Below are 17,907 nucleotides of genomic sequence, written 5' to 3'. Positions count from 1 at the left end.
GGATGGTCTATAGTCTCTAGCCTGGAATTTAAATTCTTTTAGTTATCAATCCAGCAAGAAATCACTAATGACGAAGGGTTCTTATCACCACAAGGGTGGCTAGGTGACATAATAGATCCATTGTCTGGTAGAACTTTCATCTGCAGGATGAACTGAAGTTGGCTTACAAGTACTTTAAACAAAATAGTCAGAGAATCATTATAAAACAGTAGCCAATGGGGTGATGCTGTTCAGCCCAGCCTTGCTTTTCTTCAGAGACAGTGGCTGAGCATTTGCTTCTTGCTTTTTGGTAAGCTTCCCATGTGTGCTTGAGGCCTAAAGTTTTTGTGCTTAATTAACTATTGTTTTACTGACTGTTGCTTATAAAATAGAATGGGGCTAATATAATAAACTTATTAAATATAAGAAAACAAATTTCCCAGTCTATTAAGACGTTCTAAATTTATTATACTAGACTCTTAATGTGGAAGTTAACAAAACATCAGTAAATCAAGGTGGGTTTTTTTTTCCAATAAGCACCACAGCTGGTGTTTATGCCAACTTCAAGAGAGTGGCAATCTGGGAGTAAGAAACCAACTTGAAAGATAAATCACCCAACAGTTCTTTTTTAAGAAACATCTTAAATTGTCTTTTTTTTTAAAACATAGATTAAAAAGTGGCGTGGCAATAAATTGACAGGATATATTGTAATGCTTCTGATAACATGTTTTTGTATCTTGGTTTGGGGAGGCTTGCCTAGAGACTGGTATGTAGCTGATGTCCACTTGTACTTGATACAGCAATTACAACTATAAAGTACAAATTGTGTATATAAATTAGAGGGTGTATGAAACTGCTCCTACCGGTAAGATTAATCTATGTCCATGAAATTTGTTGACAATCTTTGCAATGTAATAGGTGTTCAGCATAAAATTAGACATTTATAAATAATCATCAGAGCCTCTGAATAAATGTGAACAGAATTTCAGACTTCATATTGTTATATTCCTATCTGTTCCCCTGTTCCCTGCTTTGTTCTGAATTTGTGTATCTTGACTGTTACCCAAACTGGTCATCTCTTTTTAGTTATTTCAGATACATTTTGTATTTAGATCGCTTTACAGATTATATCTTTACATAAATTCCTAAGGTTTTCTACATGTGACCCAAACATGCCACCGTTTGCAAATTATTGGCAAGTTGCAACAACTTGGTCTGGTTGCATCATTCTGGTATTTTTGTGTGACATAATCTTGGTTAGTGTTTATGTTAGAATATGTAATATGGCTTTTGAATGATGGCTTTTAGAACCATTATTTATTTCTGTGAAGTAGAGAATAAATATGGAACCACATTCAACGAAATAAAAATTATCTTTATATACAAAATTAAATTTCCAAAGCCTAGTAAATACCATATAGTGAGAGAAGAGCATCCTGTCCTCAACCATTTTTGTAAGCACATTATTGGCAGGCCCAGGAAATTAGTGATGCATTTTTCTTTGATGATATTCATTCCTGGCCTGAGGCTGGAGTATAATGGCAGAATCAATGGCCTGATCAATAGTTTAAGAGGGAACCAGCATTTTGCTAACAGAAGAGCAGCCTGCAGGAAAGCATAGTGAAGTGGATGGTTGGCACAGAGGCTTTGTAGCAATCGGAATAAATGTCCAGGGAATGAAATGGATTGTAAAGGGAGTGGGGTTGTTGCCTAAAGAAGCACTGATCAGTAATTATTGAGAGGTCCTGAATTTACACCACCCTCCCACCACATGCACTATAAATAAATTGTAACCAGCCACTTGAAGTAATATATATGCTTAAGGAATTTGTTTATGCATGGAAAAATGACAAATTAAATTAAAGTAGTTTAAAATCTCCTTCAGGTCAAATACAAGTCCTGGTGATTTCATGCACATATCTACATAACAGTTTTTGACAAAACTGCAGAGGTGGTTTGGGGATGTTTTTCCAACTTTTCTTCATCTATCCAACTGATTTTCTCTGTTGGTCCACCCAAGTATTAGCAATGCTCTTTCTTAGGCTCTGAGTTCAGGCAAGGTTGTTCAGCAGAGGGCAATATTTATTCTGCTTGAGCACAGTGTTCCTGTAGGAGTAATTTTTTGGGAGCTGCATCACATGGAAATAGTACACTAGTGTGAACAAAGTGGGACCATCATGTGCCTTCTGGCACTTCCTTTTTTTCTAGCATTTCCTTTCTCTCTTTCTTCTCCATTTGTTTCTGTATCATCATTGCATAAAATCTACTTGAGAGGTCTGTGTCATGGTCACTCACAGAATTTTTTTTTTAATATACTACATTGATATAACCTCTGTGAAACCAAAACACTGAAACAAATATATTATAAGCCTAATCCATTTCAACAACCCTTACATTGCAAATGAACAATTTCATACAAGCTGCTGGGTTTACCTCCCATCCTTCATAACCGTAACACTTTTCCCTCCTCCCTCTTGTTTTCAGCAGATAATCAGCACAATGGAGACCCAGGTGTCCAACGGCCCCACAAGCAACAGTTCCCTCCCCAATGGGCCACTGATCAGTGCCAATGGGGCCACCGATGATTCCAAAACTAACCTCATAGTCAACTACTTACCCCAGAACATGACACAAGAGGAATTCAAGAGTCTGTTTGGAAGTATTGGAGAGATTGAATCATGCAAACTGGTTCGAGACAAAATCACAGGTAAGACTGTACATGTCTGTCTGTATGGATTAAAAAGAAAGAAAAGTTGAGATAGAAAGATAATCTGACTAAAAACCCATGGTAAATGAAAATACATATGGTGTTGGGAAATTTCAAAGAGCTGTGGGGTTCTGAAGAAGTGTTCTGTGTCACAATACACTCGCACAGTGCAGCAGCTATGGAAAACTATATGAAAATAGTTCCATGCTATTGATTATTTGAAAGGTCATGAAAACTTCTCAGGATCGTTTTATGTTGGAATATATCTTGGGTACATCTTAACTGTCCACTGTAAGCATGCTATGCTATCACTCTATCTCCAAAATGACCCCATAAAGTTGGAAAGAGATAAGAAAAACCTAATTTAACGAGCATTTTCCCCACAGGAAAATAAATAGCCAATAAATAAAGGAAAATAAGCACTGTATTACTGAGTAAACTCATAATAGGTTTATGGAATTTGCTACTACTTAAAATATGATAAATAATGGGTTTAAACTAACAAAAATATGTAAGGAAGATTATTAATGGTTGTTGGTGAAGGTGTACATAAACCTCCAGATTAAAATACTTCAAATACTAATTCTGTAGTAGAAAATGCTGCTTGCTTTTGAGAAGTGTAAGGATGGATTAGAAGAAGAAGCTTTCATTGAGCAGACCAGTGTGATATTAGAATTGAGGTACTCTAGGTTTTTGGAATTGTTACAGAGGACATAAATGGCCCTTAGGTGATAAATTCTTAGGATTTGGGAGATTTTTTGGTTTTATATTAGTGTTGCTTTTGAAAATAGATGGCATATAAATTTAATAAATAAATAAATTTACCTTTACCTTCTGGCAAATTACATTAACAGTGGCAGAGAAAATATAGTGGCTTTCTGATGAAAAGGCAAGCATGTGTGTACTAGAAAATGTATGAAATATAATATTTTAGAAATTGTAAGATAGAATATATCTATGAAACTATGGATTATAGAAGATATCAAGGTGTTTGCATCCAGACTGCATTTTATATTACTGTTAGAGTTTCTTAAGAAGTAAATACAAATTTAGTGAACTGTTAAATTTATATAGCAAAACACAGCATTTTAATGATCCGCATATTTGTAGAACAAATAAAGAAATATCTTTAAATATTTTGTCACAGCAGGTGGCAGCACCTGGTTGAACTACTTTGGGTTTGAAAGCTAAACTTGGTTAGTATTTGAGTTGGAAACTCCCAGGGAATCTTGAAGTTGTAGGCTAGACTAGGAAGTCTATAACAGCCTAAAAGAAGGCATTTGCAAGCCAGTTGTGGTAACTGTCCAAAACCCCTGTTGACATATCTATGAGGTATCCATTGCCCAGTATTAACTACATTTGTTTAAGTACTTGAAAAAGCAGGACTGGTATTTTTGGATACTATTTGAGAACAAATAAAATCCTATCTACTTTTTCATACTACCTTGCTTTTATAAATTCAGTTTCAAAAGTCTGCTATGGAGGTTGATTAGTGCACTCACAAATGTTGCAGCTGAGTGAGAATTTGAATGTGTGTTCAGTTGCCAAACACTACATTTGTCTTTTAGTGATTGTAATCAATTGTCCTTTCTGGCAAGACAATTTTCCTAATATTCAGCTGAATGTCAGTCTATAGAATATAGAATAAGGTTGGAAGGGATCTTGGAGGTCTTCTAGTCTATCCGCTGCCAAACAGGAGACCCTATACCAGGTTTGTCAAACTCGATTTCCTTGAGGGCCACATCAGGGTTGTGTTTGACCTTGGGGGCTGTGGTGGGTATGGCCAGGGTGGGCATGGCCAGCTTGATGTCACTTGCATCAGGGTAACTGTAGTGGTCTGAGGACTCGGCCAGCAAAAACGGGCTCCCAAGCTCCATTTTCAACTGTGACGGCCTCCTAAAACCCTCTGCCAGAGAAAACGGTGCTCTGGAAGGGCGTCCGCAGCCCTCATGAGCTTCGTTTTTGGCTGCAATGGCCTCCTGCAACCCTCTGCCAGTGAAAGCAGAGCTCGGAAGGGCCGCCCACAGCCCTCCCGAGCTCCGCTTTTGCTGGCAGAAGCACTGTGGGCTGGTCCTTCACTGTTTCCAGGGCAGCCCCGTGGGCCAGATCTAAGCACCCTATGGGCCGGATCCAGCCCCCGGGCCTTGAGTTTGATACCCCTGCCCTATACCTTTCCAGACAAATAGTTCTGCAATCTCTTCTTAAAAACTTCCAGTGTTCAATTTCTGGAGGCAAATTGTTCTACTGATTAATTGTTCTGTCAGGAAACTTCTTAGTTCTAGATTATCTCTCTTTGTTAAGCTTCCATCTGTTATTTCTTGTCCTGCCCTCAGGTTCTTTGGAGAATAGGTTGCCTCCTCTTCTCTGTGACAGCTCCTCAGATATTTTATTCTGCCTTCTGAGAAGATAGAAGATGGCCAAGGCATATTCTTAGTGTAATATCCTCTCTGGTATTTGAAGAGCATGGTCTTCAAATACCAGAGAGGTACCTTAAGGCTGAACCAGTGGTGAAATCCTACTGGTTCGCACCGCTTCAGGCGAACTGGTAGTGATAAAAGCTACTGGTTCAGTGAACCAGTAATAAAAAAAAAGGCTACCGGTTGGTCCAAACTGGTATTTCTGACGATCAACTATGCCACGTAATTTAAAATCATTAGAAAGCAGGAAATCCTGCTTTCTAGTGAATCTAAATCACGCGGCACAGCTGCTCCCCCCTTGCTGTTCTACTTTTTTTTTTTTTTTTTGCTTTAATTTATATGCGGCCCTTCTCCAGAGACTCGGGGCGGCTTACAATACGTTAAGCAATAGCCTTCATACATAACTTCGTTGTAAGACTGGAAAACTTCATTGCAAAGCATACAAAATGTATTTACAATTTACAGAGGAAGGGAGATTAGGTTTAGTCAATCATTCAGTCAAAAGATTTCAAGAAATGGATTTACACATTACTGATATAATACCTATTTGGTTTTGATGCATATCAGATAAAAATATTTTCTATTTTAATTGAAATTTCTTCATATACTGAAAACTAGACATCTGAACCCTATAATATGAAAGGAGGGAACTGTAGTGTTTCTATTAGCAACATCTAACATGTTGAGATTGTTAAATTATTTCTCATAATAAATTAATATGATTTGTGTCACAGATATGTTTGCAATATAATCCTAAACTTTATTAGATGGTGAGTGCATGAATATATCCATGTTATTTTCTCAGCAAAAATAGGGGAAGTGGTTGCCATTGCCTTCCGGGTAGTTTTTAGCTGCTAGCTGTCCCCTAGCCACGGGATTTCCTGATGATTTTCTGTCTAAATACACATCAGATCCAATATAGCACCATCTTTCAGAATCAGACAAAGTCAGCTACAAGACTGTGATTTATGTGGTTGATAGAATATATGAGGGTTGTTGGGTTTTTTTGCAAGATGCTGAGCATGAAAAGAAAACATGTGGCTGCTTTTAAATGCCTCTTGAAGCAGCCATCTCATTTCCCAGATCAGTATATATCAGGGTGGATTTGATTTAAATCAAACTGATTTAAATCACGATTTAAATCACTAGTCAGTAAGGCTTGATTTAAATCATAGTTTTCTACATAAAGACTAATTCTTGCTGGTATAACTTTAATATGCAAGTAGATGAAGATTTTTAGAATAACAACTTTTCATATTAGTTTTTTTATCCCCAGTTTAATAGGTTAATCATTCATATTTGGACAACTTTGTACTTAGGAAGGAGAAAAATAATCATTACCTTAATAATAACAATTTAAATAGATTTATTCAACTGAAACAATAACATTACAGCATATGTTATTTGCTTAAACAAATTTCCATGTTTGTTAACTAATTTGGCTAAACAAAATATATATATTTTAAGAAACTTAGACTGTCAGCCCAGCCTACACATGAAAAACTTAAATACTGTCCTCCGTAGCTCACTCGTCATCTTCATCTTCTTCTTTGTTCATAATCTGGAAAAGAAAAACAAGCTTTCCTGCTTTATCGGGTCCCAAATGATTTCTCAATTTAGAATGAATGCGTCCAAAGGAAGAGAATATTCTTTCAACGCCTGCAGAAGAAGCTACTGCTGTTAAAAGTGAAATCATTACTTGAACAGTCTCTAAATCCAAGTGCTTAAGGGACTTCACTGGTGTGACTTTCTTTAAAATATCTTCAACAAACATATATTTCTTGAATGGTTCCCCCTTAGCTTTGAAGTTTATTATAGCTGGCATTACAGATGGATGATTGCTGGATACCCATGTCATAGCTAACTCCTCTTCCTCAGCACTTAAGTTTTGACCCTGATACTGGATATTGACAATATTTGCCAAAAGATGAGCTGGAGACAGTACTTGTCCCATTCGTTTTTTTAATGCTTGTAATTTAATTCTGTCCGTGTGTAGTTCTGTTTTTAAGTGTTCACTCAGTTCCTTCCAAATTTCAACAGCATCAGCAATAAAACAGCTATTTTTCTGTATTTTGTTTAAAGCTTCAGAGATGGGTTTCAGGATGCTCAGCATATGTTCAACATTTCTCTTAAGCCCACTGTTGAGGATTTTGGCCGTGACAGTGCCATCTATTTTATCTCGATTTTCTTCACAAACTGTCATCAGAATAGGCCAGTTCTTGATATACTGCTCAAAACAGTCCACCACAGAGTTCCATCTAACATCTTGTGGGAGCGTTAGCTTGGTTCCACCCATCCTTTTCCGAGCTGCTGCAGCAAAATGATTGTTACGGAAGTATTTAGCAATTTCAACAACATTAGTCTTTATTTCTGGAACACTTAAGTTTTTGGCTAAGAAGTGCAGCAAATGAGCACTGCAACCATATGTTATTAGCTTTGTATTCCCTTCCTGCTCTTCTAAATTTCTTCTCATCTTGGATACATTTGCAGCATTGTCTGTGACCAAACTGCGTACTAGACATTTGAATTTTTGTTCACGTTATTATAGCTTTTACTGCCACTTCTTGTAAATATTCTGCTGTGTGTGCATTTCCTGATGTATCAATTGTTTGTGCAAGGAAGACTTTCCCTTCTTCTGTTGTTATACAAGCACATACAATAGGATCATTGTGGACATTACTCCACCCATCAATACTTAGGTTAACAATTCTACCCTCCAGAGCTGTTGCACATTGCTCCATTTCTCTGTCATACACTTTATCCAGCAGTTTCCCTGCAACATCTGCTCTGCTGGGTGGACTGTATCCTGGTCTCAGTGACTGAACCATATTAATGAAATGTGGGTTCTCAGTCACACGGAAAGAAGAGTTCATTGCATAAACAAACTGGGCAATTTTTTCATCAATTAACTCTTTTTCTAATCTGCTAGTTTTTATCACAAACTTATCTATGGTGGTTCCAGGAGGGAAGGGTTTTTTCTTTCTTTTAGGTGATAGTGATATGTGGTTGTGGGTGTCTGATGATGATGATGCTAATGAAGCACTATCCTGGATAGATAACTCTGAAACTGTAGAACAGGAAGATCTTGAAGGTGGATAGTTTCCAGAATCCATGAATTCCCCTAAACAAAAAAGTCAATGCTGTTATTTTATTGTTTATACAATTTCTGCTTATTGTACCCAGCACTGCCCCAAAAGGAATATTTGCTTTTCTTCATAACTGTACCAAATGATAGTAACATGCAGTAATAATAAGAAATATAATTTTGCTCAAACATGACAGTTCAAGGCAGTCTTTAGAAATATGATTCAATAAAAATGTTTACCAACCTGAAGATCCTGCCTGCTCAAATGTGTTTCTTTTATCACAGCACTTCTCATGATGTTGCCTCATTTGGGCCACCAGGCCTTGCATTTCTTTGTTGCAGTGTTTGCAGTTTGCATGCATGCCTGCCTTACCGATAGGTAAAGGAACTTCATTAAAATATTGCCAAACCGAGTCTCTTTTACGGCTTGCTGCCATTATAGGTTTTTTCCTCCAAGGAAAGAATGTGATAAACCTCAGGTCATACACACAAAAAGATCCAAAGACTTGTCTGTCTGTGGCTGTGCAGTATTGTGCTCAGAAAGTTTCACTTTCATTTTGTACTGCTTGTCTGCTTGCCCCTTCCTCCTCACACTTAGTTTCACTTTCTTCTTGTGCAGATCTATTCCACTCCAAACAATCAGAAAAATATTGTTTCTATTCTATTCACTGAACTTCTTGAAACTTAGCACTGAAGGGGTTGATTCTGTATTCATAGGTTTGTAGAACAATAGGATTAAGGTCTTTTTCTCAACTCTGTTCATGTTATAACATTTTTGCTGTGAAGAAGAGGCATGTGATCTCTGCTGAGTCAAATTCAGTTTTGAGAACTGCAAAAGTAAACCAACGCATCTGTGATAATATCTTGTAGGCAGAGAAACTGCCCAATAATCTTACAAAAACCTCTGGAAGAGCATGACATTGTGAATGGATTAATGGAATTTATTTACCAAAAAAATTAAATATATACAGCCTTATTCTACATAATTAAAAAACTAATCTTTATTTCATGATGGAATAACCTTTGGATGGTAATATATTTTCCTCAAAAAGCATTTTATTTTTAAAAAATCTGATTTAAATAAAAAAAAATCCGATTTAAATCAAAAAAATCTGTTTTTTTAAAAAAAATCATTGATTTTTATACACCCTGCGCAGAAAAAAGATATGTGAATCTTGATGAATAGCCAAGAAGTGTCAGATCTCAAGGACTTCTGAATCATTGTTGTGGGGTACTCAGCTATGCTTCAGACCCTCCCATTCTGATTTGTGTATTTGCTACAGATCTTTATATTTACTTTAGCTGCAATAAAGAACTTGCCTGTTCCTCTTGGTCATCCGAGGCACCCCTCTTCTTCCCCCGTCCCTGCAAGACAGGTTCGGTCCGAAGACCTATCGGTGACGGTTCAACAGCCGGGGTTTTCATGGGGCTCATCAGAGCCTGCTATTTCCCTGACTGTCTCGCCACGATGCCAAACCGGAAGTCTCACTTTAACTATCTTTGTTTAATCTCAAAATGTGAGTTTCCTCTTCAGCAGAGAGTGCAAGGTTCAGTTGATTCTTTACTAGACCATTACCATAATTTAATACACCACTATAATTTAATACCTTGATGTAATATATCATTTAGTAAAGATTATATTCTATGAATTAATTTGACAATGTGAAAAGGCTGATCATCAGATAAAGTAGTACCTGTCAGTGAGTGGACAAGGGGAAAAAAACCCAAATTTCTCCCTTTTTAGTTAAGTTTGCATAAATGCAAAGCTACTGTCAGAAGGGGTGGAAGGATGCTGCTGCCTATCTGAGGAACTGTCCTACCCCAATGGCATTGCGCTGTCCCACCAGTGCTGGCAGATTGGGCATGCTTCAGTCAAGGAATTTCATTTGGCAGGGTCCTGGAGAAGAGCCTTTTCTGCTGTGGCTTCTGCCCTTTGGAATTAATTGTGCCCTCCCCTGGAGAGATACGAACCTACCCTCCTGCCATTTTGTAAAGGCCCAAAGACTTGGCTCTGCCAGTTGGCCTGGGGTCCTAATGGGGGTGCATCATGCTGGAGGTAGCTGACAGATTAAGACCAGACCTCACTCTCCCTATGTGCATCCTGATTCCTTCCTCCCTGTCTTTTTAATTAATTAATTAATTATTATTATTGAGTATTTATTGCTTCAATTTTTTATTTGCAATGTTTGTAAACCACCCAGAGTCGTCTCTAGGTGAGATGGTGGCAAACAAGTGTGATAAATATAAATAAATAAATCACTGGCTATTAGTTTAAGGGATAACACTACTAAGAGTTTATATAAGATTCTGGTGGGATATAAATATAATAAATAGTATCTTAATTGCTGCTATAGGCTTTCTTTGTTTTGTTATTTTCACTTCAGTATTTTCAGTGTTGTGAATCTTAGGACTACATAAAGAATAAGAGTCGTATAATGCTTGAAATTTCTTAATAATAATGAGCTATATTGCAGGTGAACTTTTCAGTTTTGGTTAATTTGGCATAAACAAGCAACAAAAATTTGTCTCTGTATACAGAATCAAAGATGCTTTTGAGTTGCACTTGACTCCTGGTGACATAATTCATTCAGTTTAGGAACAATTAAACTACAACAATTTAATTGTGGAAATGAGATGAGCCCTTTTAGATAAGCCTATGAGTCTGCTGAGCTCTTGAATTGGAATATTCATATCTAGTGAAATATCAGAGGCGAGTAGACTCAAGCAGAAGCTTTGAGAATATTGTATAATTTGCCTATTGTAGATAAGACTTTTTAAAATGTTTACATTTTTTAAACATATATTTAACCAAAATACAAATTTTGCTAGCAAACAGAATTGTAGATCAATATGTTGCTGCTTTAAGATACATTATTATGTGTCATTGTTGAAATAATTTAATATCGTAGAGAAGATGCTGTATTGCTTCCTACCCCCACCCCCAAGGAAATTGTCTTGCTCTAGATCCTAATAGTGAATACTAAATTCCTAGATGGTTTTAGATGGTTTTCGAATCAGAAACTGAGAGCTAGTGTTAAATTATGGGACATGTTAGTAAAATCAGCCATTTCTGCTATCCTCATGTAATAAGACAGGAGAAGTGTTTGAAGTGAATAATATAAGCTCTTCATAGTTCAGTAAAGATTTATGTGTGACAGATTATCATTTTGTCCAACTTCCTCAAGACCACAGGACAAGGAATGTCAAGTCTTCACTTATGCCACAATAGTTGTGGAAAACCTATTTGAAAATGTTAATAGCGAGTTTTCCTGAAAATAAGACCCTGTCTTATATTTTTTTTGAACCTTAAAATAAGCACTTGGCCTTATTGCCATGTGCTCAAAAACCCGATTGGGCTTATTATCAGGGGATGTCTTATTTTGGGGGAAACAGGATAGCATCAATGTTAGTGGGTTTATTTTATTATATTCTTTTAATTCAGCCTCTTTCACAGCATATGGCAACCAGCATGTATTGCCCCACATTACATCTAATATATTTATGACTTAAATATTTACTGCCAATGGTTTGCCTGTATTGTAAGTAACTAAAAGGTTTGAATAATGCATGTATTGTAATATTTCTGAGTAACCCTGAAGTAATATCCCCTTTAAATATTTCCATGAAAAGCCATAAAATCTTCACCCAGAATGGGTGTTTTCTGTGGTACAAAACAGAACTCAAATGCCATAAGATTGACCTCAAATGTTGTGTTACCTTTGTGTGGAACTATGAGTATTTCACTCCTAAAGTACTGCATGTAAATGGACATAGGCAGTGTGAAAGTAGCAGAGGTGAAGAGTTGTGACATCAGTGTCTTGATGTCACAGCTCAAAAATCCTTCTTGCAGCAAAAAATAGCGCAATATTACTGGCCATTCTATCCCCTAGGGAAACTTCATTGAGCAACTTCACACTGCTGTGTTTCCCTTGGTGAGCAGTTAGTATATTCAGCTGTATGCTGTGTATGTTTGTATGCTCCACAATAAGAGCATTGCATCTCACATTTGGAGATGTTTATCTGTTAGATTCATCAAAAGTAAGGTGACCAGATTTTAACATTGGTAAAGAGGGACATTGTGGGCGTGGCTTATTTTGTGGGCGTGGCTAGCTGGTCATGTGACTGGGTGGGCGTGGCTAGCTGGTCATGTGACCGGGTGGCCATGGCTATGTGTATAGGGTAAGGTGAACAGATTTTAACATTGGTAAGAGGGACACCATTGTGGGCGTGGCTTATTGTGTGGGCGTGGCTTGGAGGCCATGTGACTGGGTGGGCGTGGCTAGCTGGTCATGTGACCGGGTGGCCATGGCTATGTGTATAGGGACTACTCAGAGGGCTGGAAAGTCATTTCTGACAGGTCCTCACACTTTTGACTGGTCCTCACACTTATGACCATCCTCACATTTATGCCCGTGCAGCATTCTTAACAACCATGTCACTCATTTCACAACTGCTTCTCTTCACCATGGTGACAAGATAGGGCAAAAACGTAAAATGTGAGGACAGTCGTAAGTTCGAGGACTGGTCAAAAATGCGAGGACCAGTCAAAAATAACTTTTTCAGCCCTCTGAGTAGTCCATATGCACAAAAGGACTAACCAGAGGGCTGAAAAAAGTCATTTCTGACAGGTCCTCGCACTTTTGACTGGTCCTCACACTTATGACCATCCTCACATTTATGCCCGTGCAGTATTCTTAACAACCATGTCACTCATTTCACAACTGCTTCTCTTCACCATGGTGACAAGATAGGGCAAAAAACGTAAAATGTGAGGACAGTCGTAAGTTCGAGGACTGGTCAAAAGTGCAAGGACCAGTCAAAAATAACTTTTTCAGCCTTCTGAGTAGTCCATATGCATAAAAGGATACAGTAATTGAGAGGGATGAAGGAAGGGAAGGGAAATTAGAGTAGGAGTGACGGTTAAGAGAGGGAGGAAGAGAGGAGGAGAAGGAGAAAGGAAGAGGAAGTAGGGAGGAGAAGAAGAGGGGGGGAAGAGAAAGTAAGAAGGAAAGAAAAGAGAGGTGGTAGGTTTGAGGAGAAAGATTGCTGTACAATAAAAAAGATGAAAGGGAAGAAAGCCAACCCCAAACAAATATAAAGATATTAAGATAAAGAATGAATTGTTAAACTTTAAAGAATAAAAGAGAACAAATATGAATAAATAGCAATAATTAGAAACACACATACATACAATGTATTTTCTTTGAACAGAATATTTGGCTGGTTCACAAATTTAAACAGTGTTTAGTCATTTCAATTAAATTTACAATTTCTATATTTCCTTTTTGCCATATTTATTCCTCATCTATTTTTTAAAAAAAACAATATTACCCTTCATCCTCATCTCTAATCTTAATCAAATTCAATTTTTCCCTTCTATTCTATTTTATACCCCTTCCCATTGTCATCTATTTTTATATCCATCCTCACATTGGTTAATTATGTAATTATGTAATACAGTTGTTTAATACAAATTCAACATTTTAATATCAATCAATTAGTTATATAACTATCTTTTTTGTATATTAATCAATATGAACATGAATATTCCAATTATTTCCATGCAATCCAATTTCTTACAAATCAATTAATTATACTTACCAATAATAATAAACCAAATAATTTCCCCCATATATTCCTCCAAACCACAACTTAACCATTTCTGCTTTCAACACAGTATACAATTAATAATATCTCAATTATTACAATTCCCTAGTTAAAAAGAGCTTTTTTTTCTTTTGTGTTTTAAAATCTTGAACTCTCCTCTTTTGCCCTAAATAATTTTCCATTGTTTGCACTTACCTTTTTTGGTGAGGAAAAGGAAAATAAATCTGCTGCCTAATTTTCCAATGTTGCAAGCAAACCGCAAAGCCAACAGCCTGTTTTACTTTCAGTTTCGTTTTGAGCTTGGTTTGCACAAAGAGGAAAAAAAAACTGAGCAATTTAGCAAGAGCAGAGCCCTGTGCAAATCAGCTGAGAGGGGGAAGCCGAGCTAATTAACGTAGGGCGGCCCTTTGAAGCCCCGCGGCAAGAGTTTAAACAGGTTTTTTCCCTCTAGCCATCAGCGGGGATTCAGGAGGCAGCCGGGAACCAGGAGGCAGAATGAAAAATCGGGACTTTTTTAAAACGCCGCGGGACGCGGGACAAATTGCTCAAAAGCGGGACTGTCACGCCAAAAGCGGGACGTCTGGTCACCTTAATCAAAAGACATTCATTATTGCAGTCTGCTGTTATAAAACCTGCACAACCTGTCCCTTTCATTGAAGCACTAGATTGATTCCTTCCACAGTATTTGCTATGTGGTTGGCAATTGCCATGATTTTCTGTCAGTTAAAGAAATTGCCAGCTTGTGCCATGAAGAATTTTCTCTAAACAAAGAAGAACAGCATCTTCTTCATCAACCCCATTTGAAAGCAACCAAGTTTTGTGTGGTACTGAAAGCACCCATTCTGAGTGAAGATTTTTGTTGGAAATATATTTTCCTTGTAGTAGTAATCTTGTTTCATCAACTGATTATTTTTCTCTCTCTCTCTTTTCATAATCTCAAGAAAAAAATACTCTCCCCCCCCCTTCTTTTTTTATGGTGCCACCAGCATTGGCAATGACTGCCTGGACAACTCGCTGCAGTTTTCTGGCAAGATTTTTCAGAAATGGATTGCCATTGTCTCCTTCCTAGCTGGCTTTGTGCATAAGGCAGAAATAGAATTCACAGTCTCCAAGTTTCTAGTCCTTTCCCTTAAAACAATCTGCTATAGCTTTGAATTCCTACATGGTTCTGAAGGTCTTAATGAAATTTGAACAGACCGTAGTAGAACATGACAGATATCTTGTATTGTATAATGAACAAGAAGCTAATTTGACTCTTTCCTAACAGGTGTTCAGATAAAGGCAGCTTTAGGTATTTCACTGGATTGAAATCTGATCCAGATAACATTAGAGTAGTTACAGAAGCACTCATGCATCAATTGCATGCATCATCTTAACTCTTATAATTTAGTATGCCAAATTCATCTTCTAGATTGTATTTTGTTACTTATCTACAAATGGGGCATAGACACCAGCTGCAGAAAATTGATTTTGAGATAAATATTTAATTTTGTGATTTTTATGCAATCAGCATTAGTTACAATTGTAGTTCTTCTCCTTCACCACCCAGCATACAGATATGAATATTAGGTTCATTTACTTTTCTTTAAGATATCTGATTGTACTGTCCAAATATGCTGGCTGCAGAGATATACTTAGCATTCTGTAAATCAATTTGCTGATGCATAGATAAATTGCATTTTGAGATCTGTAAAAGATGTGAAGAAAAAGTCCTTCTGAAATTATTATGATTGTTTACGTAATGAGCTCATGAACACCGTGATTTGTATTGGTGGTTTAAAATATATGCTATCACAATGCATGCAACTTGACAAAAAGTATAAAAATTCATCGTGTCAAACAATGATCTACAACACAAAATTGCTAAGAAATATTGTTTGAAACGATGCTGCTTGATTGCAGGTTCATAATTTAGATTATTTTCTGAAGCAAAATGTGAAACAAATAGGCTAGCATATGGTCTGGTTGTTGTCAGGCCTAGGAATGAGAAATTCAATATGATGCATGTGTACAAATGAAGAAACTAAGTGTTATTCTTCAAGAAACAGCCATTAATCTAGATTTTTTCCCCTCCTGGTTCTAGACCTAAAAGAAGGTTATGCTTGGATAGATGGTGGCTAATAATCATCTTCCGATTTTGACTGGGCAGGTTGCAATGAATCTGCTCTATTATCTTTTATGTAAAATTGATAATCCAACCTCCAGCATAAATTCAGGTGACATCATTATTAGATGGGATTAACACTATTTTGCAGCCAATATACTATTGGCAGAAATATACTTAGCATTCTGTAAATCGGTTTGCTGATGCATAGATAGATAAATTCATTTTGAGATCTGTAAATGTGTGAAGAAAAAGTAGGGAATAGAATCAAAATAGAATAGAATAGAATCAGTGGCTATGCTGCTTCTAGTTTGCAAGTGTTTGGAATAAAGAAGCTTGAACATGTGTTGGTGAGATTTTGGAATTCATGTAATACCACAAAGATCTGAATAGGATCATTCCTTTTAGGCAGGACTGAACTACATCTCAACATTTGTGATACACTCCAATTTCATTTGTTTTCTTTGCTATTGATAATATGCTGTTGATTTAGGTAATGAAATTATACCAAAGGCAACTTCTTAAAATCTCAACATCAGGCTGTGGAGAGCCAGACACAGCACAAATGCTATGAAACCTGTCCATTGTGATGATAAGCTCAGTTATTTAGACAAATAGTGAGTTGTTTGGGGTCTTACTTTTTATTAGGCTGCTTATCCAAAATCAGGATAATGGGACAAATTTTCCTATTTTTTCACAGTAGTTATGGAGGCTTTGCTATATTAACATGTTAAAAATAAAGCACACTTGCTTCAACGTTTTTACCCAAAATTCTTCTCTGTGGATATCTTTGTTTATTAATCAAATTTATATAGCAGCTCATTTCATGAGAAGTAACTCTGGGAGGGTTACAATATGTTGATGAATGTCACTATTAAAAAATTTGGAAAATGTTTGTCTTTGACATTATCATGGCACCCAGTGCTATATAACTAATTTTAACTTTTTTTTTTTTTTTTGCTGAGGAACCTGAATTCCTGGAGAAAGTTAGGTGTTTGAGGATTGAGGTCACTGATAAATGACTTTGATGAGGGAATAGAAGGGGAACGTATGAAATTTGCGGATGATACTAAGCAGGGGCGGGTTCCAAATCCTGTCGGTACCGGTTCGCACATGTGTGCTCGTGCGCGCTCACGGGTGCACATGTGCTGTGCTTCTGCGCATGCGCAGAAGCATTCTGGCAGGTGGGCGGAGCCTCCCACCACCGCTGCCACCGGTTCTCCCAATCCAGTGCAAACCAATAGCAACCCACCACTGATACTAAACTGGCAGGATTAGCCAACATAGGCTCAAGATCCAGATGGATCTTGACAGACTTGAACACTGGGCCCTATCTAACAAAATGAAATTTCTCTACTTTATGTAGAGAAAAGTAAAGTCTTACACTTAGGTAAGAAAAACCAAAAGTACACATATAGATTGGGTGAAACCAGGCTTAATAGCAGTAACTGTGAGAGGGATCTTTGAGTCTTAGTGGACAACCAATTAAATATGAGCCAACAGTGGATGGCGGCAGCCAAAAAAGCAAATGCAATCCTAAATTGCCTTAACAGAGGGATACAATCAAATTCAAGTGAGGTACAAATACCATTCTATAAAGCCTTAACAAGACCACACCTAGAATATTGCATCCAGATTTGGTCACCACACTATAAAAAAGTTGAGACTCTAGAAAGAGTGCAGAGAAAAGCAACCAAGATGATTAGGGTGGCAGGTCTGAAGGCCTAATACAAAAGATTGTGATGGACTTGTGGGTGCTGGGCAGGGACTTTAACTTTTCTTTGGGTGGGGAAAACCTGGAAACTTTCAGATTCAATTTTACCCCAGATGTGCCAATATGACATCTCTAATGAAATGTAACTTTGAGGAAACTCAAACCTTGGAGTTTTCTTTCATTGGGGGTGTTACTTGGAACCTTGACATTGGGCACTGGAGGCTAAAAGATATGATGATACAGGAACTGGGCATGGCTAGTCTAGTGAAGAGAAGGACCAGGGGAGACATGATA

General features: G+C 37.2%; 1 protein-coding gene across 6 annotated transcripts in view; it reads left to right on the top strand.

Moving 5' to 3' along the window:
* ELAVL3 (ELAV like RNA binding protein 3) overlaps positions 1 to 17,907 on the top strand; it is an 81,777-nt gene that overhangs the window by 49,745 nt on the left and 14,125 nt on the right. For 5 of the 6 annotated variants that reach the window (XM_034434535.3, XM_034434534.3, XM_034434530.3 and 2 more), the window contains exon 2: positions 2,464 to 2,686. In XM_034434535.3, coding sequence (XP_034290426.1) covers positions 2,464 to 2,686 — 223 coding nt within the window. The remainder of the gene's footprint in view (positions 1 to 2,463; positions 2,687 to 17,907) is intronic. The other variant, XM_034434529.3, reaches the window with a different exon arrangement.

The sequence above is a fragment of the Pantherophis guttatus genome, chromosome 2, assembly GCF_059756535.1.
Source record: "Pantherophis guttatus breed Tessera chromosome 2, ASM5975653v1, whole genome shotgun sequence".
Taxonomy (NCBI): domain Eukaryota; kingdom Metazoa; phylum Chordata; class Lepidosauria; order Squamata; family Colubridae; genus Pantherophis; species Pantherophis guttatus.
Note: the sequence above shows the minus strand (reverse complement) of the source record. Positions and strands in the feature narration are given on the sequence as shown.